Here is a 26,347-nt window from a genome sequence, read left to right on the forward strand (position 1 = left end):
TACTACTGTTTGAACATGCAATCCACTTTTTCCTAAACAAAACTCACTGTAATTCATGTAAGAAACACCTGTGATATCATTCGGATATAATTTATAGTGATACTATAAACAGTAGGCCTATATTATTATTATTATTATTATTATTATTATTATTATAACACAATACCCTAGTTAATACACACCCATGGCCACTGTTTAAACACATTTTTTATTACTGGCCCCCGGGGCTGAAATTCAAGTCTTCTGATCCAAGAAAAGGTATTGAAACATTTCCTTTTCAGGCATTGGTCCTAAAGAACATTGACTCATTGGAATGTGTTGAAATACAAAAGACCTTTCAAAACAACTGTCCTTGTTGAAAAGTTCTGTATCCCTTGTCATGTAGAAAAATGACCAGCTTATTTGTTTAACGTTAGTTCCTCTAACGATGCTACAGGTAATTACCAAAACAATGGAAATGCTTGATGAATGAGGGATACAAAAGTATATTGAAAGCTGGTGCTTCCACACAGGTGGAACACTGAGTTAATTAAGCAATCAACATCCCATTATGTGTAGGGTCATGTATAAAATGCTGGGCATTTTATACATTTTAGCAATTGTTTTGGGCTACCACGACAAGTGGTCACTGAATGGTTTGATGCGCATGTAAACCATATGCCATTGTGGTCTCAGTCACCATATCAATCCAATTTAACACTTATGGGAGATTCTGGGCCGGTGCCTGAAAGTTTTCCACCACCATTAACAAATTATGGAATTTCTCGTGGAAGAATGGTGTCGCGTCCCTGCAATAGAGTTCCAGACACTTGTAGAATCTATGCCAAGGCGGATTGAAGCTGTGGTGGCCCCACGCCCTATTAATAAACTTTGTTGGGGTTTCTTTTATTTTGTCAGTTACCTGTATGTACAGTATTATAATTGATGGTTCTCATAAAATAGTCATTTCAAAATAACTACAACAAATTGAACACATCAACACAAGCACACATTCAAACATTTCAAATATAATCAATCATTAAATGTTAATACTCCATAAATGGCAGTAGCCTGCCCCATCCCCTTCATAAGAATCCTATGATCAAATATTTGATACATTTCTTTTTGTATGAAAGCTCTGTCATATGATAGCACGTTAAAGCAATCTACCTGTTTTACTAAAATACCTGTAAGGCATGCAATGTTGGGCATACTACTGCCACGTTCACGTGCTTGTCGGGAACTAGGAAACTCAGAAATTACCATCTTGCTAACTGATTGAACACGACACGTGTATAACTACAACCGATTAGCAAGTCAAATTTCAGAGTTTCCTAGTTCCGGCTAACACGTGAAGGAGGCATACATCTAAAGTAGAATGGGTGTTGTTTTGAGGGTGGAGCTACATAAAGCAATATCATTGGTGGGGTTCTATTTTTTTTTTAGGGGATAACTTTGTCTATAACATGGCAGCTATTTTTTTGAGGGGGTCGGGTAGAGAAGCACGGCGCTAAATGTTGAGAGGACCTCTGTGTTCTCCGAGATGGCAAGTTTGCCTGCGGTCATGACTAAACCTGCCCTGTCCCCACGCATCAGAGTGAGAACCAGGCTCAGGGAGGCAGAGCCTCCGCAGTCACAGCTGGTGGAGCCAGCCCCACCTCCTCCACCATTATCAGGCAGGTAACCGGCCGTGTCCAGCCTCTGGATGCTGCGGTTGGACACAGAGAACATCGCCTCCACCTTGGCACCTCTTTGGGCTGTCAGCACGGCACTCAGCAGGTAGCGGCCCTCCATGGGAACGTGAAAGATGCCTGGAAAACATGAAGAGGGTCAGAGGAAACCTATCAGCCACAAGGGGGCACTCATACATGTCAACTGCGAGAGGGAACAAACATGAATCTGTATCGTCAACTACAACCTATCACATCTAGGTGACATCTAGATTAGTGTGGTGATGTCTGTGATGGTGATATAGTTACCTGTGTGAGGGTCATAGTGTCCCCCGTCGTTTACCAACACCTTGTTGAAGCGGATGATGCCCACCTCCCCAGGGAAGGGCAAGCGGTTGAGACCAGCCGAGAAGGACACCCGCTCACCTGATACAGGGTTAAAGTTTAATCTGTCACATTGACACACATTCTCACTTTTCTTTTTAAAGTGGTTATTGGGACAATTCTTTTCCATGCAGTAGGAGATTGGAATACTATGGAATTTATCTGAACAAGAGTACTAAATATCTTTCCTGTTAAAGTGAAATATGATTTGTGTAATGACGGCCTCACAGGAATGTGGGCAACTGTTGAAAGAGGTTCATTTTCAGGAGACTCAACATTGTATATTGATAGTAAATCAAATGAGTCAAATAGCACTTACCAGAAATCATTGGCATATTAGGCTTTAAATACACTGTAGAGGGTGGGGAGGCTGTAAAATAACGAAGATGCGTTTCATGAAGTTTTGAAAGAATGCAATTCATCTTGCAAACATACCTACTTGCATGTGCTTGGGGTGTGTGTAGATGTGCAAATGCATTTTGTACTTGTTCCTAGCCTCTCTCCCAGCTACCCCTAGATCTCACCTGGGGCTCCAGCGAAGCCCTTGAGGGTGGACATGCTGCCGTCGGCCCCTTTGGGAGGTTTGGAAGAGATGGTGATTCCGGGGGCTCCTGCCTCCCCAGTCTCCATATGTAGTAGGGCCCCATCTGGTATTGGCCCAACGGGTAGGACAGGGCCCCGAGGGACAAGCTTCGTCTCAGTGGGATTACTAGACTCCTCCACACCTACATGAACACCTGAAAAGAGGGGGTAATGACAAACCAGGGTGTCAAAAGAAGGAGAGGATGGAGCGAGGGATAAAACCACAAATCAGCTGTGGAGAGGTCAACACGTGTTAACAAACCAGCTGTGGAGAGGTCAACACGTGTTAACAAACCAGCTGTGGAGAGGTCAACACGTGTTAACAAACCAGCTGGTGTTGTGATGAATCCTGACACTGATAGACAGTAGGACTCTCCCAGTCTCACCTCCCCTTCAGCATTAAGTTATGGGCCAAATATGACAGTGAAGACAAGCTGTCACTGTCATTACTCTTAAACAGCCTCTGTGCTTCTGGAGTGAAAGCTTTCACTTTCCTTACAGTAAAAGCTGATTTGGGGGAACTAACACCAGTATGTATGTAGTGCCACCTCTAGCGTTTTGGGGGCCCTCAGCGAGATTTTGTTGGGGGGGGCCCCCACCCACCTTGTGGGCAGAACATTTTAGTGACCCCCCCCCCCCCCCCCGCTTGGCGGTGGAGAGATGTGCAGATTTAAAAAGGTACAGTATGCAGAAATTGCGTCGCCATTTCCCGGTTGCTAAAATTCTGATAGTTCGTCTAATTTCAGTTTGTGACAAAACAAGCAATGTAGAAAATCATGATACCATCTAAACCGCTGTGAAATAACTTTTCCATAACCAAATATGTCGTATTTCAGCTGGTGTACAAAACAGAAAGTAACTTATGTGCACATAGAAATAGCACACATGGGACATATCTACCACTTCTTAGACTTGCTTTCATTGAGATTGACAGATCTAGAACTCCCCCAAAAAGTGACATATTGCAGCTTTAAAGTTAATTCGACACATTTTGCCATGCCATTCTACACATTTCATGGGGCAGAATGAAACTTTAGCATTTAAAAAAAACTAATTTCATGTGATTTAACAGATTTTGTTATGGGATAGGAAGAACATTTTGCCGTTTTAAAATCTGTTCCCTGCAGTTCAGCACATTTTTCCATGACTTATGCAATGTTCATATGATATCTGAGCTAGAGTTTCTTACAAAATCAATGAGGGCCCCTGGGCATGTGTCTTGTGTGCCAGGTCAATAATTAGGCCATGATTACTACAAGATAGCTGGCTAGACTAACTTACCTAGCAATCAATAAAATGTTAGCTGATATGGGCTAATTGATTGACTGTCAGTAACTGACAGAGGAAAACTGCTGTTGTAAGTTGAGACCCCGACTGACTTTCTAGTGGATGGGGGCCCTACATGCAGCACATAGTCTGCGTACTGACAGTATGCCATTGTAATGGCTTGTATCTTTTTCCTTATTGGCCCATTTTTCTGTGTCGTTTTTAGTTACAGTACATCTTCTTTCAATTTTGGGGGGAATTCCTCTCCCCTCAGTATTTTTTAAACTTTATTTGACAGGCATGAAACAGATGGGGAGATAAATAGGTGGGAAACACCAGAGGCATCATGTGCTGTGAGTGTTACCCACTTGACCACGGCTCTGCACTCGTACACCTTCTACTGTACTTTCTCTAGTCATTTTACATGAAAGTACAGTTATCGTATAGAATGTTTCTCAATATGCTTGAGAGATTCTGTCATTAGCATCTAAACAGTGAGTAATTATCATTGGTCCTTCTGTAGCTCAGTTGGTAGAGCATGGCGCTTGTAACGCCAGGGTAGTGGGTTCGATCCCCGGGACCACCCATACGTAGAATGTATGCACACATGACTGTAAGTCGCTTTGCCATGGGGCATAGGGAAAATGGATAAAAGCGTCTGCTAAATGGCATATATTATTATATATATTATCAGTGACCTAAACAGAGGTTATTAAAGACCACACCACAGATCAGACCCGATGTCAGGATAAAGTGACACATTTTTGGGGGTTCTTGCATTGGAATGTTATTGAATTGCCATTATATCTGGCTATACCACAATAAAACACACGTTCATATGCTTTTGACCAAGAAGTGACTGGTTCAATGGCACAATCTCCGCCACGCTCTATCAACACCATGGGCGGCGCCCTACACACTAAAGCAAGATTCAATAAAGAACAACCAGCCGGGCCTCCCAAGTGGAGCAGTGGTCTAAGGCTGTGACACTAGAGATTCTGGGTTCGAGTCCAGGCTCTGTTGCAGCCGGCCGCGACCGGGAGACCCATGGGGCGGCGCACAATTGGCTCAGCACCGTCCGGGTTAGGGGACGGATTGGCTGACAGGGATGTCCTTGTCCCATCGCGCACTAGCGACTCCTGTGGCGGGCAGGGTGCAGTGCACGCTGACACGGTCGCCAGGTGCACAGTGTTTCCTCCGACACATTGGTTTGGCTGGATTCCGGGTTAAGTGGGCATTGTGTCAAGAAGCAGTGTGGCTTGGTTGGGTTGTGTTTTGGAGGACGCACGGCTCTCGACCTTCGCCTCTCCCGAGTCCGTACGGGAGTTGCAGCGATGAGACAAGACTAACTACCAATTGGGGAGGAAACGGGGTAAAAAAAAACAACAACCAGCTACATGGTTTTAATATAACTTTTCAAAAGAGTTGCAGCCTCTTTGATGCTCTGTGGAACTTCCTGAGTCATCGATCATTCCATTCTCCCTGAAATCTTCACGTAAGATCCACCTAAAATGCCAGTTAGATTAGTTGAGCTTTCCTTAGGTGTAGCATGCTTCTTGTGTGCTGACTGAACACCTTTGTCAAAGTGGAAAACGAGTTCTCGCATGTAGCTGTAGACGCCCAAAAAGTCAGTCCATGTTTCAGTGTAGTAAGCACGGCAGGAATAGTGGCGAGGGGCCCAGAGAATCATTGCAGGATATCAAGTGGGGCCATCTGTCCTCATTGGAGCCAGAGCTGGCATCACTAAACCTAGCTTCCATCAAATCTGTTTTGCTTAGATCCTTTGCAGTGGTTTCATCTTATTTTTTAGAAAGTCATGTATCTCTGGGTCAAGGGCACACATGGCCTCCACCAGTAGTAGGCTGTTACATTCGCATAGTTTGAGCTAGGCAGACTACTGCCTGGGAAGGTCTCCCACTCAGAAGTATGAGATGAGGAGGGGGGTGTGGGTAGGTTGACCTCTGGTCTCCCCACTGGAAGCCCGAGGTAGGGTGAGTGGGGGGAATCTATCAAATAGCGTACCTCCTAACTTTGTACAGTACTAATGCAATTAGTAAAATCAGTCACACTACGAAATGCTACTAAATAAACCACAATTCATTCATAATACTGTGAATATATATATAGTTACACAGACATCTTGCTGCATTTTTTTCTGGTTTGTGCGAAATCGTTAAGAATAAAAATCAGTGTGATCACCACCAAGGTGAATTGGGTTATCCTTGACTCTTGGTTGACCGTGTTGGGGGATGGGTAATGTATTGATGCTCGAGTGCCAAATCCACACAAATGGATAAGAAAAGATCTAAGCCATCAGGTGCCCAGTTTAGGAAAATGAGGAAAGAGAAGAAACGTGCAAAATATTAAAGGTATGTAGTTATGTCATCTCTTTATGAGTATATTATGCATGTCATGAAATAGGCTCGTTTAACACTTAGGCTAACAAATATGTTGCTTGCTATGCTATTACGCATAGGGTGACAATATTCTGTTTTCTGTCCAGCTAGTTTACATAACATTGGATATAATTTCACAGTTTCATCATGATAATGTGTGTATCCTGCAGAATGTATTATTGATTTGGTTAACTTGAGGTGACATCAAAGGTTTTCATTGATTGTATTGACTAGGTCCTGAGCTTAGTAAGAGGAATTTCCAATGCTGTAGGCTAACTTAAAAGACATCTATATTATGCTGATATTTTGTATCTTTTGTGATATATTTAGTATTTCCGGGGGGCCTTATGCCTAGAATTAGCCAAGGAGGTTGTATGGTTCATTTGGTTCTTATTCTGAAAGTTTGATCAATTGTGCATAATGACATGTATATTTAATTGTGCAACAAATGTATTTAGGGTGTCAGACTCATACTTTATTTCAATGCAAATTCAGGGGCACTTCTGAAATATTTTGGAGCACCCTCTGGCACTGGCCAGGATTAGGAGCCATCTACCTCCTCAGCTACACAGGCTTCTATAGAAATGATCTCGGCACCTCAGGATGAGGAGCCAGCCACCTCAGTCACACAGGCTTCTATAGAAATGATCTCGGCACCTCAGGATGAGGAGCCAGCCACCTCAGTCACACAGGCTTCTATAGAAATGATCTTGGCACCTCAGGATGAGGAGCCAGCCACCTCCTCAGTCACACAGGCTTCTATAGAAATGATCTCGGCACCTCAGGATGAGGAGCCATCCACCTCCTCAGCCACACCGGTTTCTTCAGAAATTATCTCGTCACCTCAGAATGAGGAGCCAGCCACCTCCTCAGTCACACAGGCTTCTATAGAAATGATCTCGGCACCTCAGGATGAGGAGCCATCCACCTCCTCAGCCACACCGGTTTCTTCAGAAATGATCTCGTCACCTCAGAATGAGGAGCCATCCACCTCCTCAGTCACACAGGCTTCTATAGAAATTATCTCGGCACCTCAGGATGAGGAGCCATCCACCTCCTCAGCCACACCGGTTTCTTCAGAAATGATCTCGTCACCTCAGAATGAGGAGCCAGCCACCTCCTCAGTCACACAGGCTTCTATAGAAATGATCTCGGCACCTCAGAATGAGGAGCCATCCACCTCCTCAGCCACACCGGTGTTTTCACAAATGTTGCCTGAGGATGAAGACCTATTTGCCTCCATTTCTCCCCAGCAGGATTCTTCAGGTGTGGGTACACACATGTGTTTTTGTGTGCATAACATAAACAAAATAAATAATTTCCTTTTTGCAAAGTCTTACGTTTCCATATTGTAGGTAACAATGATGATTTGATTATTACTGGGTATGTATGTGGGATGTTCCACCACTATAAATGCTGTGAAAAACATGGGTAAACAAATGCCCTAGTGCTCTCCATTAGAAATGCCTGCAGCAGAATCCCCACCAAATCCTGCTGCAGAGGATGAACCACTGTCTACAGACCCTGCTGACTGGCTTTCTGTTCTGACCGACAGAATTCAGACACAACTAGTTTGCAGAGGACCAAGTGAGGTAACGCCTAACTGTGTTTCCCCTAAGGAATCAGAGTGATGGAAGAAGTTGCCACCACCAGTATTTCAGGAAGACCTTGGTAAGTGGTGAAAAAATCCCTAGAAGTTGGTGTATTCTGAAAGAAACAGCCTTTTCTGCTTCTGCTGCAAACTCTTTTCTAAGAAGAACATTTATTTAGCAATCTCAGGACTGACAGACTGGAAACATCCACCTGACAGGTGTGGCATATCAAGAAGCAGATTAAACAGCATGATCATTACACAAGTGCACCTTGTGCTGGGGACAATAAAAGGCCAACCTAAAATTTGAGGGAGAGTGCAATTGGCATACTGACTGCAGGAATGTCCGCCAGAGAATCTAATGTTCATTTTTCTACCATAAGCCGACACCGATGTTGTTTTAGAGAATTTGGCAGTACGTCCAACCACCCTCACAACCACAGACCACGTTTAACCTCGCCAGCTCAGGACCTCCACATCCGGCTTCTTCACCTGCGGGATCGTCTGAGATCAGCAACCCGGACAGCTGATGAAACTGAGTTTGCACAACAAAATAACCGACTTCAGTGTGCAAATGCTCACCTTCGATGGCCACTGGCAGACTGGAGAAGTGTGCTCTTCATAGATGAATCCCGGTTTCAACTGTACTGGGCAGATGGCAGTCTGCGTGTATGGTGTCGTGTAGGTGAGCAGTTTGCTGATGTCAACGTTGTGAACAGGGTGCCCCATGGGGGTGGTGGGGTTATGGTATTGGCAGGCATAAGCTACAGACAATGAACACAATTGCATTTTATCGATGCCAATTTGAATGCCCATTGTTGTGCCAGCATAATAACGCAAGGCCCCATGTCGCAAAGATCTGTACACAATTCCTGTAAGCTGAAAATGTCCCAGTTCTTCCATGGCTTGCATACTTACCAGACATGTCACCCATTGAGCATGTTTGGGATGCTCTGGATTGATGTGTATGACAGCATGTTCCAGTTCCCGCCAATATCCAGCAACTTCGCACAGCCATTGAAGATGAGTGGGACAACATTACACAGGCCACAATCAACAGCCTGATCATCTCTATGCGAAGTAGATGTGTCAGGCCGCATGAGGCAAATGGTGGTCACATCTGATACTGACTGGTTTTCTGATCCACGCCTCTACTTTAAAAAAAAAAAAGTATCTGTGACCAACAGATGCATATCTGTATTCCAGTCATGTGAAATCCATAGATTAGGGCCTAATTAATTCATTTATATTGACTGATTTCCTTATGAACTGTAACTTAGTAAAATCCTAAGTTTGGACAGCACAGTACAGTAAAGCATGGTGGAGAACAGTAGAGTACAATAAAGAAAAGTAGAGAATAGCACAGCACTGTACAGTAGAGTTTAGTACAGCACAGTAAAGTGCAGTATAATTTACTGTACTGAACTCTGCTGTACTGGCAAATCTTGTGAAACATAGATGTCTATGATTGGTTCAGATTTGGTCTGGTCTGGACCAACCAAATGTGGTCTTGTTTGGGGGCGGAGCTCATTAGAATAATAGGCAGTGTGTAGAACAATACCCAAATATGCAAATGAGGCTATTGAATATTTTGAGCTTTGTGTACCTATTCAGGATGCATCATGAAAAGAGTGATATTCAGTGATAGTTATGCATTTGGTACAGATCATGTAATTCAGTTTGCATAATTCTGTTACCAGATGTAAATCCACTTCACTTACTGTAGTTCGATAACCAAAATTGTGTCATAGCTGACACACCATTCTTTCTGCAGACATCTTTGAATCTTAATTCAGGGCAGGTAGTTTTTGAAAAATGTGGTTAAAAACTAAGGGAGATTTTACCAAAATTCTGTTGCCAAACTGCATCTGCACAGTTCTTCCAGTAAGTGTGTGTTTGTAAAAATGTTTTGTGGAAATAGTAAAAATGTGTACAGTTTGTTTAAACTTTGAAATCAATATAGTTTTTGTTTGGTGACTTTTTGAAGTGAGACCATCTCAGCGTAATTCCGTTACCATGGAATTTCCCATATGTGAAAAAGGCGCATTTCAACGTTTTGTGGGGCGGGGGGGAATAAAGTTAAGAGGTTGTAGCCGATGACATAATCAAAAGTTACTTTTTTTTATATATTGATTTTCAAACACAGATTTGCAGGTGATGTGGGGAGCTAGAAACTGGATGCAGGTTTTGAAAATCAGTTTCTTACTTTTAATCCTACCGTGTGATGTCACAGAGAAGCATTTTTTATAACCTATCTTTTTAAGAAACGTCCATTTTCAAATACACTACATGACCAAAAGTACTCATTGAAAATCATTAATATGGATTTGGTCCCCCCTTTCCACTAGATGTTAGAACATTGCTCCATTTCATTCAGCCACAAGAGCATTAATGAGGTCGGGCACTTATGTTTGGCGATTAGGCTTGGCTTGCAGTCAGCGTTCCAATTCATCCCAACGGTGTTCGATGGGGTTGAGGTCAGGGCTCTGTGCAGGTCAGTCAAGTTCTTCCAAACTGATCGACATACAATTTCTGTATGGACTTCACTTTGTGCACGGGAGCATTATGCTGAAACAGGAAAGGGACAAAACTGGTGCCACAAAGTTGTAGGCACAGAATCGTCTAGAATGCCATTGTATGCTGTAGAGTTAAGATTTCCCTTCACTGGCACTAAGGGGCCTAGCCCGAACCATGAAAAACAGACGCAGATTGTTATTCCTCCTCCACCAAACGTTACAGTTGGCACACTATGCATTCGGGCAGGTAGGGTTCGCCTGGCATCCGCCAAACCTAGATTAGTCCATTTGGACTGCCATAACAATGCCACTTAATTTAAAGTTTACATACCCTACATTACTCATCTCATATGTATATACTGTACTTAATAATAATAATAATAATATATGCCATTTAGCAGACGCTTTTATCCAAAGCGACTTGTCATGTGTGCATACATTCTATCCCGGGATCGAACCCACTACCCTGCATCGCCATGCTGATACCATCTACTGCATCTTGCCTTTGCAGTTCTGTACCATCAGTCATTCATATCTTTATCTACAAGCATTTCGCTATACTCGCATTAACATCTGCTAACCATGTGTATGTGACAAATAAAATTTGATTTGATTTGATTTGATTTATCTACATATTCTTTATCCCTTTACACGTGTGTGTGTATAAGGTAGTTGTTGTGGAATTGTTAGGTTAGATTACTCATTGGTTATTACTGCATTGTCGGAACTAGAAGCACAAGCATTTCGCTACACTCGCATTAACATCTGCTAACCATGTGTATTTGACAAATAAAATTTGATTTGATGGTGAAGCGTGATTCATCACTCCAGAGAACCCGTTTCCACTGCTCCAGATTCCAATTGCAGCGAGCTTTACACCACTCCAGTCGACACTTGGCACTGCGCATGGTGATCTTAGGCTTGTGCCCCAGGACTACCTGACATGATGGCTCCTTGCTGTCCCCAGTCCACCTGACTGTGCTGCTGCTCCAGTTTCAACTGTTCTGCCTTATTATTATTTGACCATGCTGGTCATTTATGAACATTTGAACATCTTGGTCATGTTCTGTTATAATCTCTACCCGGCACAGCCAGAAGAGGACTGGCCACCCCACATAGCCCGGTTCCTCTCTAGGTTTCTTCCTAGGTTTTGGCCTTTCTAGGGAGTTTTTCCTAGCCACCGTGCTTTTACACCTGCATTGTTTGCTGTTTGGGGTTTTAGGCTGGGTTTCTGTACAGCACTTTGAGATATCAGCTGATGTACGAAGGGCTATATAAATAAATTTGATTTGATTTGTGTGCAGCTGCTCGGCCATGGAAACTCATTTCTTCATGAAGCTTCTGACGAACAGGTCTTGTGCTGACGTTGCTTCCAGAGGCAGTTTGGAACTCAGCAGTGAGTGTTGTAACTGAGTATAGCCTATGTTTAGGCTCTTCAGCAATCGGCAGTCCCATTCTGTGACCTTGTGTGGCCTACCACTTTGCGACTGAGCCGTTGTTGCTCCTAGACGTTTCCACTTCACAATAACAGCACTTACAGTTGACCAGGGCAGAAGTTTGACGAATTGACTTGTTGGAAAGGTGGCATCCTATGATGGTGCCACTTTGAAAGTCACTGAGCTCTTCAGTAAGGCCATTCTACTGCCAATGTTTCTCTATGGAGATTGCATGGCTGTGTGCCCGATTTTATATGTGTCAGCAACAGGTGTGACTGAAATAACTGAATCCACTAATTTGTATATAGACACTGGTATGGTGCTGGAGAAAAGGAATACAGTATGTAGTTGAAAAGTGTCGGAATTGCCCTTTAACCATTAGTGGGGAATATGCATAACGGACCCAAGATCAGTGTCCAGGCAGGGGCAACTTCAGCCTACTCCTACAACATTATTCTCCTGAGCAGTCTGAAAGAGACCACAGGCAATATGTCCAAACTCTTTCAGAAAGGGTGTACATTAATGGCATACCTGCATACCAAGTCACCAGGTGGCCTATCCCCAAAATCAACACTAAAACTTTTTAAGAGTGAGCTCTTATCTAGGATCAACTTCCCCAACCATTAGTGTGGAAAATGTTGAACTGAAACTAAGATCACAGTCTAGGGGCAGCTTCACACCTACTCCCTATTAAACACGACAGAGAAGCGACTACTAGCAACCTGTAAAACACCACAGGAGGGACTGAGGCGGCATTTCCACGTGTGACGTTTAGTGTGTGTGTGTAGTTGGGCCTGGATGACTCTGACTGAATGCCAATCTCAGCCCCAATCCCAGGGTAATTATTAAAGGATGGAGCACCAACGTGTGTGTGCATGTGTGCACCATGATTAAAGAGGTGGATGTAAACAATTGCAGCTGTAGCCTTGGAGGGAGTGTTACAATGTATCCGGATAACTCTACACTCACAGCCCGGGCGCACAGTATTCCCTCCACCAGTCTGAGGACACGTAAGAATCCGTGTGGTCGCCCATGTTACATACCACATCATAACCACTGTACAGCAGTTTAGTACCACAGAACAGATTTACAAGTCAGTCTGAACCAAAACGGACACGATCCAGAGCCTGGGATTTCGGAAATAAATGCATTCACTCCCAGAATTTGGACCTGAAGTCTACTTTCAGGGGAAGAAGTGATAATTGGATATCTTCATCTTAAACCTGTAACAATTAATACATCACATTCGTTTAGTGGGACAGCGCGGAATAAAAATGAGCAGTTACAAGTTGATTTTTAGCAAGAGACTAAAGTGATGTGTTTACTGCAGTGGGAGCCAAGTGATTTGTCAGAAGGCCATGCTCATAAAAACTAAATATTGTCCTCCTTCACCGACCGCCACTGCTCTAGACCATCTGGGCCAGCACCTGTGATTTCAGAGCTCTGCGTCCCAAATGGCACCCTCTTCCCTTTACAGCGCACTTCTTTTTGACAAGAGCACATGGGGCCCTGGTCAACCATCTCTCTCTCTCCCAGGGTTTTCACAATTGGCCAGTGTGTCGGACTGTCATCCTACAGCCGTCCGTATTTATCATAGGGTCATTGACCTGAGCATTATAGACTCTGAGGCGGCACAAGAGGTTCTCTTTACTGGCCATAACAGAACCCTTAAGTGTTGTGTTGTCTGGTAACAGGATTTTAGTGACCCGAGGCCACTCTGTCAAACACAATGAAAAGGATGTGCTGTTAAGTAAGCATACTCGCTTCAGACACAAACATCTGCACATTCACAAGATATCATACACACTGAGGAAGTGGTACTTAGTGTAGTGTGGAGATCCCATTGTCAGGAAACCTCTGGATGGTGATGAGGCAAAGCAAGGTTGGGCATATTGCATGTGTGGTTCTCACAGACACACATGGGAGAACACACACACACACACACACACACACACACACACACACACACACACACACACACACACACACACACACACACACACACACACACACACACACACACACACACACACACACACACACACACACACACACACACACACAGCTGATCTCTGGGGAGTGATTGGTAGGATCAGGAGAGACCTTATTAGCTGCTTGGTTTTCACTAATGGTTTGGGGAATTGCCATAAACCACACTTTTGATAAACCTAACAAAATATCTTTCTCCTGAGCACGGGTGGATAGGTTGGCCCTGTAAAATGTGTGTTTTGCAATAGAGCTCCAAACCAAGGAACACACAACCTAAATACCCGAGCCAAATCTGTTAGCAGTTTGGACTTCATTTTCAGACCGGTCAACAAGCCAAGCTAAATTTGGCATTTGTCAAGCCGGGATTGTCAGTCAGTGAGCAGCCAAACATGCCATTTTAGGAAAATCTGCTTGTTTCCTTTCAGCAATCAAGACATTTATTATCTAAACCATTGAGGAAAATTGAGGTTCCCTAATCTCGGTGCCTCCATCCAGTGCTTACTCGCGCTCTAACTTCATGGGGTAGGGTGTGTATGACATCATGGCAGTACAGAGCAGAACATGTGGCTCAGGGGAAAGCCTTGACTGCTCACTGTGTCTGTGTCCCAAATGGTGCCCTATTCCCTCTGTAATGCCCTACTTTTGACCAGGGCCCTTAAGAAGTGCACTATATAGTGGATAGGGTTCCATTTGAAATGCAACCTGTGGGCTACATTTGAACAAACCTAACACAATGGTATATCTTAGCTCTGGCGTTTTAGATTCGGGTGTGTCAAATATTTTTTGCTATTTTCACAACTGGCGTTATGGGTGCAGTAGTGAGTGTTGGTGCGAAAGGGCTGGGTTTTGATGAATAAACAAGTTGTGGGTGTGTCAATGCCCCTTACTGGCCAATCAAAACGTGCTCCATGGCTAAATATGTGGTTGCTTCAAGTTGTGTTTTTACATATGCATTGCTTTGTCATCAATTCCAATTCGAATGCTTGTCCATTATAGCTTAGTTCGTTAAATAGCCTGGCCCATATTTGCTAAATACATGTTGAACATGTCTGCAGTCCACATTGTTGTAATTGCATTGCTGCCATATGGACTTACATTGTAAAACATACATAGGCTAGAGCATTCACACTGATATAGGGGCTATGCCTACTGTAAGTAGCAGTCTGGGAGAGGGGACATGCCACATGTAGTCAATAAGCAAGATTCAATTCACTAGGCTATTGATTAGGCCTAAAAAAGAAAGTGTATAATTCAAATCAAATTCGAACAATTAAAAAAACTGTTTTAAATAGGCTGTCTAAATACAGTTCTAGGCACCATAATTGCTCCCCGTGGCTGTATAATACAGACAAGGAAACTTAAGACTATGTAGGGTTATACACACATCCAAACTTTTCACAGCAGCTGGGTAAAGATCCAATATAAAGAGGGGGGGGATGTCCACTCACCATTATACTGTTCGCAAATGTAATGTTTTATAAACATCATGGAACTATCTCACAGATCATATTTGCACTTTTCTAGAACTAGTCGACGAAATTGCATTGCATTTGAGCCATGTCTGTTCTCACCATAAATTAATGGACGGTAAAACTTTCTAAAAAGGTTGGTTTTTAGTCCAATTAAACAAAGAAGAAAAAAAATGTTCAACCACCAACAATATTTTTTAAAGGATCGGGTCAGATGCATAAATCGCTTCTCTTGTTCCATGGCACTGTGTGTACATGTACTGTAGGCCTAAATGTCTTTGCGTATAACATTCACACATCTATTTTTTTAATTTTTTTAATTGAACCTTTAACTCGGCAAGCCAGTTAAGAACAAATTCTTATTTACAATGACGGCCTACCGGGGAACAGTGGGTTAACTGCCTTGTTCAGGGCCAGAACGACAGATTTTTACCTTGTCAGCTCTGGGATTCGATACAGCAACCTTTCAGTTACTGGCCCAAAGCTCTAACCACTAGGCTACCTACCGTCCCATACAAAATGCTAGGTTCCTGTCAATTGTATAGTTGCCTACGTGTGTAGCAGATTCTCAAAACAATCTGTCGTTGATATGACATTATAGGGTGACTGAATAGTTTGGAGGAGTGTGTCTTTGGTAATAGGACAAGGGGTGCGCTTTGAAAATGGGGATAGACAACCCACTTGAACAAGCGAAATGTAGGTATCTATGCTGCAAAAGTCTATGTACCCGGGGGGCTATTGGTGTCCCCCGCTCTCCCCTCCTGGAGGACCTGAGCCCTAGGACCATGCCTCAGGACAACCTGGCCTGATGACTCCTGGCTGTCCCCAGTCCACCTGGTCGTGCTGCTGCTCCAGTTTCAACTGTTCTACCTGCGGCTATGGAACCCTGACTTGTTCTGCTACCTTGTGCTACCTTGTGCTCCCTTGACCTAGACCTGCTGTTTTCGAGCTCTGAATGCTCGGCTATGAAAAGCGAACTGACATTTACTCCTGAGGTACTGAGCTCTTGCACCCTCTACAACCACTGTGATTATGATTTGACCCTGCTGGGTCATCAATGAACATCATGAAGAACATTCTTGCCTTAATGGCAGTCACTCATTTATAATCTCCACCCAGCACAGCCAGAAGAAGTCTGGCCACCCCTCAGAGCCTGGTTCCTCTCTAGGTTTCTTCCTAGGTTCCTGCCTTTTGTAGGGGGTTTTTCCTAGCCACCGTGCTTCTACATCTGCATTGCTTGTTGTTTGGGGTTTTAGGCTGGGTTTCTGTATAGCACTTTGTGACATCTGCTGATGTAAAAGGGCTTTATAAAAACATTTGATTGATTGAGGTATGTGAAGTGAATAAGGAAAAGCATGAAGGCAAATCCTCAAATATTTCAAAGGATTCTCAGTAGACCACTCAGAACTCCTTTATTTTTGGGCTACTTTTGGTTAATGGCCAGGATAAAAACCTGCAGCTGTGTAATGCTGCTAAACCAGCCTTGATTAATTAAGGGGAGGGTAGGCTATGCTTGGTTTTTAATCAAATAAAATAAAATGGAGGAAACCAATATTTTTTAAAATGTTTCTAAATATGAGATTCACCAGGACAAAAGGCACATCTCTCCTTCCGTGGGCACTGTGCGCCATGGCAGGAAAGGCTGCGCTTCCGCTCTCAAAATCCATGCCATTATCAACTGCGTTACTGAGAAGACCTGCTTTGTGGGTCTCAAAACATCCCATTACAGCTGCATGAAATGTGAAACTTTTGCACTTGTTTTTAAGGACACCGCTCAAATGTTGCCACCTCAGCGCAAGCAAGCTGAAGTTAGACAGGTAAAATACCAAACCTGGTGTCAGGGCTGGAATATGCAGGTGCGCCAGTTTTTTTGCATGATGAAATGGCAAACCAACGTGCATTTGACACTTGCGCTTCCTTAGCGGCAGTCAAAAATAGAGCCCTGTGTTTTTATTTAGAGAGAGGAGAGAGACACGGCCAGGCCAGTGTGCTAAACAGATTCAACAAAACCAGAGCAAAATGGTGCAGGGAGATATGGAGAGAGGGATGGAACACAAGGGCACTGGGGGGGGGAGAGGTAGGAGGGTGTGATGTCATAACCCAGAAGCACCTGATCTGAACCCACTGAGACACTTGGGCCCCTCGGCTCTCAAATAACAAACCATCTGATTGGTTCCTATAAGTAGACAATTGATAAGCCAATGAACGACGTCCCTATAACGGACATCACTTTCCACGTCTTTATAAGTAGTCAACTGTGCAAGCCAGTCCAGGACAAAAGTGAAGCAGTGAGCCAAGTTTGAGACAAAGACATCCCAATGTGACCCGTGGTAAAACAGCATCCAGTCTGGAACATATGAATAGCGAGCTGCCCTCTGAGGAGTACAACCCAAACATTCCAGCTGACAGAATAATGATTTTAAACATAAGTTGTTACAAGTGAAGGGCGGGCTACTGACACTTCATTTCTTAGTCTCCATGTGCACGATGGGAAGTGTGTGACATCTTTCTTTCTAAGTAAGACGGTTATTAAGGCTCACACTTGACTTCCAGAGCTACACCCAGAATTGAGAAACGGTGACTCCGATCTAAAGTCTCTACCTCTGGCTTCACAGCCAGGACCAGGGCCCCTTCCCCATGGGACTTCCAGACAGGAGCGTGTAGAGCTGCTCTGTAAACCAGTAAGTCATGTTGAGCTGTATTCAGAAGAAGAGGCACTATGCTCATAAATGTTATGGAGTGTGCTTCCGGTGCCTTTATTCCCGGTTGAGTCACCTGGGCACCATCATTTATAACTTAGTCCATGTTCACACTAGTTATCCTTCATGTAAAAGGATATGTGTTTTTTGAACTCACAGATGACCATGGGACAGCAAGATTAGTCACGACAGAAGTAGTTACTACAGAAATGCATGCACGGTGATAATCCCTTAGAGCCCAGGCATTGCTTAACACAAACCGGGTCTATTAAAAAGACCATGTGTGTTCAATCATTGCTGCCGCCCCGCAGTCAGAACGCAGTGAGATGGAAATCCAGCTCCCCCCCCTCCCCTTTCTCTCGCTCTGTTCTCATACACTCAACTAACCGTCCTACATTCAACACAACTCAAATTGGCCCCAGCTGCAGCTCTGAAGTTGATCTTATTAGCACCATTTGATTGTAATCTCCAGTCTCTGCTACTGGAACACCCGGATGATGGTCGTTTCCATGTAAAAAGGACCCATGAGCACTGACATGTGAAGTTTATAGGAGCATGTCAAATGAGAAGAGTAAGAGAAAATAATAAAAATACAAAAAATGTTCAATCATTTTCTATCCTAAATATTAGCAAAGGCTTTGATTTCTGGTCAAACAGATGAAAAAGGGGTCTTAGAAAACATCTACCAGAAAATCTTAAAGGTATTAAAAATACTTCAAAACCTAATAATGTTGAGTTAAACAACCCTACTAACTAAAAACAACACTTAACGTTTTGGAGAAATGATTTGCCTTGTGTAAGTTTAAGAACAATTGCCCTTTGCCTTGAAATTCTGTTGCCAAAAACCTGCATATCGTTAAGATATTTTCAAATGTCTCCCCTTCATGAGGAAGTAGTACAATGAAAGGTCACAGAAGTAACAAGTAAGAGTAGATCTACCAATTAGTTGGTGTTTTTACTGATATCTATTGGTTTATGAATTACTAAGTGGTTAAAACTCAAAACTCTGTTACCAAATTGGTAATGGGATTTCTGGAAAATCCGTCACGGAATTAATGTAATTGAATTGGCTATAATGTGAAATCATAGTAGTCACCAACCACCGTTGGGACACCTGCTTTACGGTCCTCCCTTCCACTGGCATACGGTTAGTTCAACTCAAAGGTTTTCTTTTTCTTTCTGTCTGGTGTTTCAGGCTCCCGAGTAGCGCAGCGGTCTAAAGCACTGCACCTCAGTGCTAGAGCCGTCACTACAGACCCTGGTTCGATTCCAGGCCATGATAGGGCGGCACACAATTGGCCCAGCGTCGTCCGGGTTAGGGTTTGGCCGGGGTAGGCTGTCATTGTAAATAAGAATTTGTTCTTAACTGACTTGCTCAGTTAAATAAAGGTTAAATTAAACAACCTCTCGCTCCGCCTCGCTCTTGCTAGTTAATGTCACCTCTCCCGGCTCTTACTGACACCTACCCATGAGCCCCCTCTCTTTCCATTTACTGCAACTATCATTCTTATCCACTGAACACTGACCAACAAACGGACGTCCATGGACGCTGAAAAGTAGTTGAAATTTGGTCCACCCTGGCCTTGATCTCAACGTTCACAGATGTCGTTTTTGGTATGGTCAAGACTGGCTTTAATTTCAATATCCACAGATGTTGATTTTTGGTCCAGTCATGACCAAAACTAAACCAAATCATAGATGGAGAGCATAGTAAAGTAAAAATAAGTTGAGTAGACTCTAATGTAATGAACTCCACTCTACTCTAACTTGTGAAACAGACATCTATGATAGATTCTGATTTGGCCTTGTTTTCCACTCCCAAACATTAAAGTAATAGCCAGTGTGTAGAATAATACCCAAATATGCATAAAGGAGGATATTGCATATTTCTACCTGTGTGTACTTATTCAGGATACAGGATTCTCGGGACCACTTGTACGTAAATTGTATGCACGCATGACTAAGTTTGGCATCTGCTAAATGGAAGCAACTGTGGGAAGCATTGGAGTCAATATGACCCAGCATCCCTGTGGAACGCTTTCAACACCTTGTGGAGACCATGCCCTGACGAATTGAGTCTAATGGGGGTGCTAAAGGGGGTGCGACTCAATATTAGGAAGTTGTTCCTAATGTTTTGTACACAGTGCATATTATTATTATAATACTGCAATGTAACCAGTAGGAAACTTAGCTGGAGAAGTTGTCGCAGGGGAGCTGTAGGTTTAAGAACATATGGGAGATATAACCTGGAGTGTTGGAATAATCATGCACATTTTAAGCAAGCAAAGTTGTCAATCTCATTGTCAAGTCTTACCACTGTTCTCAGGACTGGTGGTCAGATGATGTAGGGCCTGGGTGATACCTGAGTAGTGGTCCTGGAGGTTCTGGTATGTTCCCTTCAGTCCTCTGATGTCCTTGGTGTGGGCTTGCAAGGTGCCATTGATCTGGTTGATGCAGTTCCACAAGCTGGTCACATGCTTGTTCAGCCCTTCCTTGATCCTGTGCAGGCTGCTGGAGATGGGTTCCAGCCTACCACACATGTTCTCCAAGCTGGTGACCCGGCTGTCCATGCTGGCAACGTCCAGAGCTACGCCCTCAGTCCTGTTCCTGCAGTGGTCTGCCTCAGCCTTCACCTCCTTGTCCAGCTCCTCCAGCCTGGCCCTCAGCTCCTCTCTCTGGGTCAGGTGGAGCTGTAGCAGGTCCTTGGCTGGCCCTGCACTGCTCAGGCAACAGGTGTTCAGTTGCAGGAGCTCCAGGGACTGCTGGCTGAGAGAGAGACCCAGGGCCGACAGAGAACCCTCCTGCTCTCCCATACGCCCACTAAGAGCTCCCAGCTCTTCCTGCACATCTTTAAGATTATCACTGAGAGAGATACCCAAGTCTGACAGAGAGCCCTTCTGTACTCCCATACGTCCACTAAGAGCTCCTAGCACTTCTTCCACGTCTGTAAGGCTGGCACTGTGGTTCAGAAGCTGCCCCTGGAGCTCCAGGGACTGCTGGCTAAGAGAGAGACCCAAGGCTGACAGAGAACCCTGCTGTCCTCCAATACGTTCTTTAAGAGCTCCTAGTTCTTCCTGCACATCTGTAAGACTGGCGGTATGGTTCAGGAGCTGCCCTTGGACAAACTCTTCCATGTCTGCAAGACTAGCTGAATGCACATTGATGTTAGACTGAATTGTGTCTAGGCTAGTTCTGTAGACCCGGAGGTTCTGTTGAATGCGCTCTATGGCCGGTTGGTCAGACTTGCACTCTGTAGAGCACAGCTGTTCTAGGGAATTGAGTCTGTCCTCCAGAGCCTGAGCACTCTGCAGTGCCTCTAGCGCAGTCTGCGCCCCAGATACAGGGCTGCTTATCTCCACCAGTAGAGTAGTGACCCGGTCCTCCATGGAGCTCATCCTGTCCTCCATAGCCTTCTTCAGGTCTGCGGCCCCCTCCGCCCCCTCTCTCCTCAGCTTCTCCTCCAGGAAGAGGCTGCACACCTTCTCGCTCCTCTCCGACATGTTGAGACGGGCCTCCAGCTCTTCCACACGGGCCAGGAGTGGGTCAGGCTTGGACTTCTTCTCTAGGCTGGACTGGAGGATCAGCTGGGCCTCAGCGACCCGGAACAGCTCCTTTCGCAGCTCCTCCACCCCTGAAGGGGTTCCGTCTCCCCTCTGTGAATTAGGCAGCTGGTTCTTGAAGTCCTGGATCTCTTTGCGGAGGTTCATCTCCTTGGACTCGAGGAGCTCGGTCAGGCTCAGGTAGCTGTTCTCATGGCCCACACACTGCTCCTGCACCGACAGGATCTTATAGTCACATGAGTTCTTCAGGTCTGCCATCTTGATCTCCATGCCCTCCATCATCTCATCCTTCAGGGCGTGGAACTTTGTGTCCACATAGGCGCGCAGGGTCGCATCATTGGCCGGAGGAGAGGGAGGGGGTGAGGCCAGGCTGGACTCCATTAGCAGGTGGAGCTGTCTGTCATGGTGGTTGACTCTGGCTTGGAGGTCGTCCAGTACATTGCTCTTGGTGTTTATGGTGTCGGTGAGGTGGTTGATCTTGCTCGTGAACTTGTCAATGTCCACCATGTTGTATTCTTTTTCCAGTGAAAGGCCCTGCAGCAGCATGCTCTGCTGCTCCCCACGCACGCGGTCTGGCTGCCGCAAGACATTGAGCAGCGTGACCAGTATCTTGCTGGCGTCCTCCTGCAGGTCCACCCTCAGGTTGGCCGACAGGCTGGTCATGGCTGCCTGCATGTCTAGAATCTGCTGGGACAGACGCTGTACCACCTCCTCCAGCCGATGTGTCGTCTGACTCCCTCCCTGGCCCCCTGCCGGCTCTTGGCCCGTCTGACCCTCTGGCTGCCTCCCTGCCCCCCAGGGGTGGCCACTCTGACCCCATACATGCTGTCCCAGATCTACAGGGGGATTATCAGATGGTTAGGATAAATCCTCTTTTCATCTCGGAAACTTACATCTAATTGTGGGTGTAATCTATGTTTAACATTATAACATTAGTGCAAAAACATTACTAAATGAATCATATGAGAAAACAAGCATATTAGTCATGTTTAGGGTCAGGTATCTGTCTCTACAAGGCGAGGTGGGTTTGAGCCACTTTCCCCTACCCTGTGTCTCTGGGGCAGGAGGCAGGGTGGGCCGAGGCCCCAGCACTGTCTGACTGGATGGGATGCCTTTCAAGTCTTTGCAGTCTTGACCCTGGTGGCCTGGACAGCACCTCCACTCCAGCTCTGTCACCAGCTTATAGCCAACCTTATACATGGGGCGGAATTGGGTCCGATACCTGGAAAAATGAAAGATGGCAAAGAAACGGATGACCAAAAGCTGCCTTCACATTTTCTACAATGGGGGAGGTTGTATTGATTTAACTTGACTCGCAGTCCTCACAAATTAGGAATTTGAATGATATTCATAGTTTAACAACAGATTTAATCAATATAGCCATGAAGGATATTGGGAACATCTCAAAGGAAAGACTTCAACCAAGGCATACTCTAGCAACTATGAGCACAGCATAAACCCCCTCCGTGTTATTCTACAGTGACCTTCTGCTTTCCAAATGTCAAATGGGCCTTTATGTTCATGAAATGTGAACAATGCTTTGTCAGGCGATAACGATCTGTTTATTTATGACGGCAAACTCCAGATGAGCTAGCTAGCCAATCACACTCGTAATTAATCACGCACTCCTTTTAACGCTGCTTCATATTTTCCACCATTCACACCCAGTCAAATGTGGAACCACGCTTCGTCATTGGCCCCAGGACATTCTCACAGAGCTGGCTGCTTGTTGCCCAACATGGTGTTCAATAATAACACACACGAAAGCAGCCAACCCGGGGAGAAATGTGTCAGATGCCTCTGATGTTGCACAGGGGGGCTGTGAGTAACAGTGCCAATGCATGCCAGTACAGGCAGTTGCTTATTTACAGTCTAGGCAGATAAAGGACCTATTCTTCTCAGCTGCACAATCCTTTATCCCCCCCCTTATCTTCCATAAAGCTCAATGGCTCGTTGACATTTTACTCGTCGCAGACACTGACAAATAAACCGCAAAGAATAAATCAATCAAATTCACTTGTCTGTCGTAAATATAGAATAATCTGATGATCGAAAGGGGTGAAGGCAGATTACAGAGGATGACGGGACAAGTAGGGGCCTATGTCCTGGGGGTATCACTACACACCATCCAGTGGGTGCAAAGATCACATAGACATTTACACACGTTGAGTCGGTATGCCCATAAACAATGCAATCATGTGACAGTGTTTTGAATAATATTTCTTAGAGACCGTCTCAGGCAGAGGATGTGACCAACCATGGATCCTTAACACTAGAGAGAGATAGTAATGGGGTCTTTTTGTAGGCACCAACTCCGCCATTATTCGTTAAGACAATGCCGATGAGGAAAATGAATGGCATTTTTGTAGGGTTTTTGAATAAACGCAGAAAAGGTCTGTAGTAAACACGGGTTTAGATCTTATATGTTTTGTTCTATGAAATAATATTCATCAGCTAACATCAATTTGTGAATTTGATGAAGTTGTGGGGGGAAAAAGCACAAAGGCTTCATAATTAATGAAGGTTATGTTAACTGACTGCTATTATCTCATAGAACAAAACGTATAAGATCTCCTGAGCTTGTGTTAACCTCAGACCTTATTTTCGGTGTTTATTCCAAAACCATATTCTTTCCCCATAGGGATGTCTGAATGAACCAGAGGTAACTAATTTCCGGGTTTTAAGACTACACGCTGGCTAGCTCTATTGTTTGAAACACGGAATGAACGTTCAAAGTTAATGTTGCGTTCACGTACTAGTCGGAATAACGAAACTCAAATGTCCGACTTGCTAACGGGTGCTGCATTCAACCGTTAGCATAGCGGACATTTCAGAGTTTCCTAGTTCCTACTAGCACATGAATGCGGCATAAGTGTTCAAAGTCATCATACTTGATTATGTTGAGTCACTGCTGTAACACCGCTCTTTAGACTAATCAAAATAGCAGCACTCCACTTACATCACTTGTTGCGCGCAGTTGGGCTGATGCTTCCGGCAAGGCGCTGACTCCGGCTGCACAAAGCTCTCCATACCCCCCACGACCGCACAGCTCACGTTCTTGTGCACAACGTATGCGCACCAGTTTCTGGAAAAGCATTTATTGTGTCACACAAAATCACGACGAAAAAAATGCTGCCTATTCTATAGAAATTCAGTCGAATAATCTAAATCATTCTATAGCCTACCATAAATATGTTGATTTCATTATTTTATGATATTGCAGCGAAATTGTACATGCCAATGTGTATTCCATTCAAAAACAAAAAAAAGAGAAAGCTATGTGTAGGCCTATACGAAATTGCTTTTTTTTGTTCTGTCGATGCTAAATAAATAAAAAACATTTAATTCAGTATAGGCCTACTGTGAGGCATAAGAAATAATTAAAATAGGTATATTTTAGACAATTTAGACTATTAGAGACACTCACCATAAATTATGTCAAAACTACACACAAGTATCAAATTACTGTATAAACAGTATACACTTTAATGAAAACTTCACTCACTTATTCCTTTGTCTTTGTTCTGAGCCAGAGTATGCGCTTCCCTGGAACATGTTATACCCCTTGTTATACCGGGACCGCGTTCCATAGATCAATTGAAAGGTGAGCAATAAGGGAAATAAGGCACTTTTAAGGATGAATCTGGTGGGAAGGCACTTCATTTTTAGACAACGAAAATAAACGACAAGTAGACAAATATTAAAAATGTATTTCAAGCATTGAGGTTAGACGGTTGTTCCCTCTCCCAGCAGCAGCTCGAAAGGCTGATCATGCAAACTTACTTCCAGGGTGCCTGTAGTGTGACTTTTGGGGCAAAGCGGCGACCCCCCCCCCCCCCCCCAAATAGAAAAATGCGCTCCAAGCTGAACAACCATCCTTTTCCCACTTTCCTCACATCACTCGTCTGCTTTAATTTTTTTCTGACGCCATATGTCCACCAGATGCACATGCATTTTACCATATGTTGCTTTTGCAGGATGTCTAGCCCGCATTTTCCGTACTTGATGCACATGTGAGTCACATGGCTGCAGAACGGGTTGCAGAATGAATATGATCATTTTAGCCCTGTTCGACTGACACTAATAATTAAAACAAATGAAAGTTATTATCCTATCTAATGGTTTCAACGGCTGACAGAGCTACTAACAGACTGGCGTGCACAAGGTCGCATTGCAACAATTATTATAGTTTGTTTATATTATTCTGTCACATCTCTAGCAACATCAATAGATTGAACTGTTGGTTCCAATATAGGATTACTGATTTCAAATCACTGGCTTAACCTGCAAGATAACATGCTAAATTACACACAGAACAGTTGTTTACTCATTTCGTATGCCATTCTGTTGGCTGGTTTGCACTACCCATATATTGGTAATGATGAATGGTCCCAGTGTCATTCTTACAGGAGACAAATGTCCAGTCATATAGTCAATATCTTCTCATCTAACTACACAATAGTCTATCATTTTGGCCTCTATGTTCCCATATTCTTAAATAGATTAAATTATAATTTTTCCTCATCTTTCTACACACAATACCCCATAATGACAAAGCGAAAACAAGTTAAGTGTATTTAAAAAAATTTTTTTAAGTATTCAGACCCTTTACTATGAGACTCATTTGAGCTCGGGTGCATCCTGTTTCCATTGAACCTCCTTGAGATGTTTCTACAACTTGGGAGTCCACTTGGGATATGTAATTGATTTGACATGATTTGGAAAGTCATACACACCTGTCTATAGAAAAAAGATCCCACAGTTGACAGTGTATGTCAGAGCAAAAACCAAGCCACGAGGTCAAAGGAAT

General features: G+C 44.1%; 1 protein-coding gene across 1 annotated transcript; it reads right to left on the bottom strand.

The window, feature by feature from the left end:
* Positions 1–284: 284 nt before the first annotated feature.
* Positions 285–25,275, bottom strand: LOC123991717 (EMILIN-2-like). The gene is made up of 8 exons (XM_046293367.1): positions 25,043–25,275; positions 24,497–24,622; positions 22,584–22,759; positions 20,292–22,373; positions 2,558–2,770; positions 2,353–2,403; positions 1,959–2,075; positions 285–1,790 (listed from the first exon to the last, which is right to left on the bottom strand). The coding sequence occupies exons 1-8, from the start codon at positions 25,198–25,200 to the stop codon at positions 1,453–1,455; spliced, it is 3,261 nt and encodes a 1,086-aa protein (XP_046149323.1). The 5' UTR covers positions 25,201–25,275; the 3' UTR covers positions 285–1,452.
* Positions 25,276–26,347: the final 1,072 nt, after the last annotated feature.

This window comes from Oncorhynchus gorbuscha, linkage group LG12 (genome assembly GCF_021184085.1).
Source record: "Oncorhynchus gorbuscha isolate QuinsamMale2020 ecotype Even-year linkage group LG12, OgorEven_v1.0, whole genome shotgun sequence".
Classification (NCBI taxonomy): domain Eukaryota; kingdom Metazoa; phylum Chordata; class Actinopteri; order Salmoniformes; family Salmonidae; genus Oncorhynchus; species Oncorhynchus gorbuscha.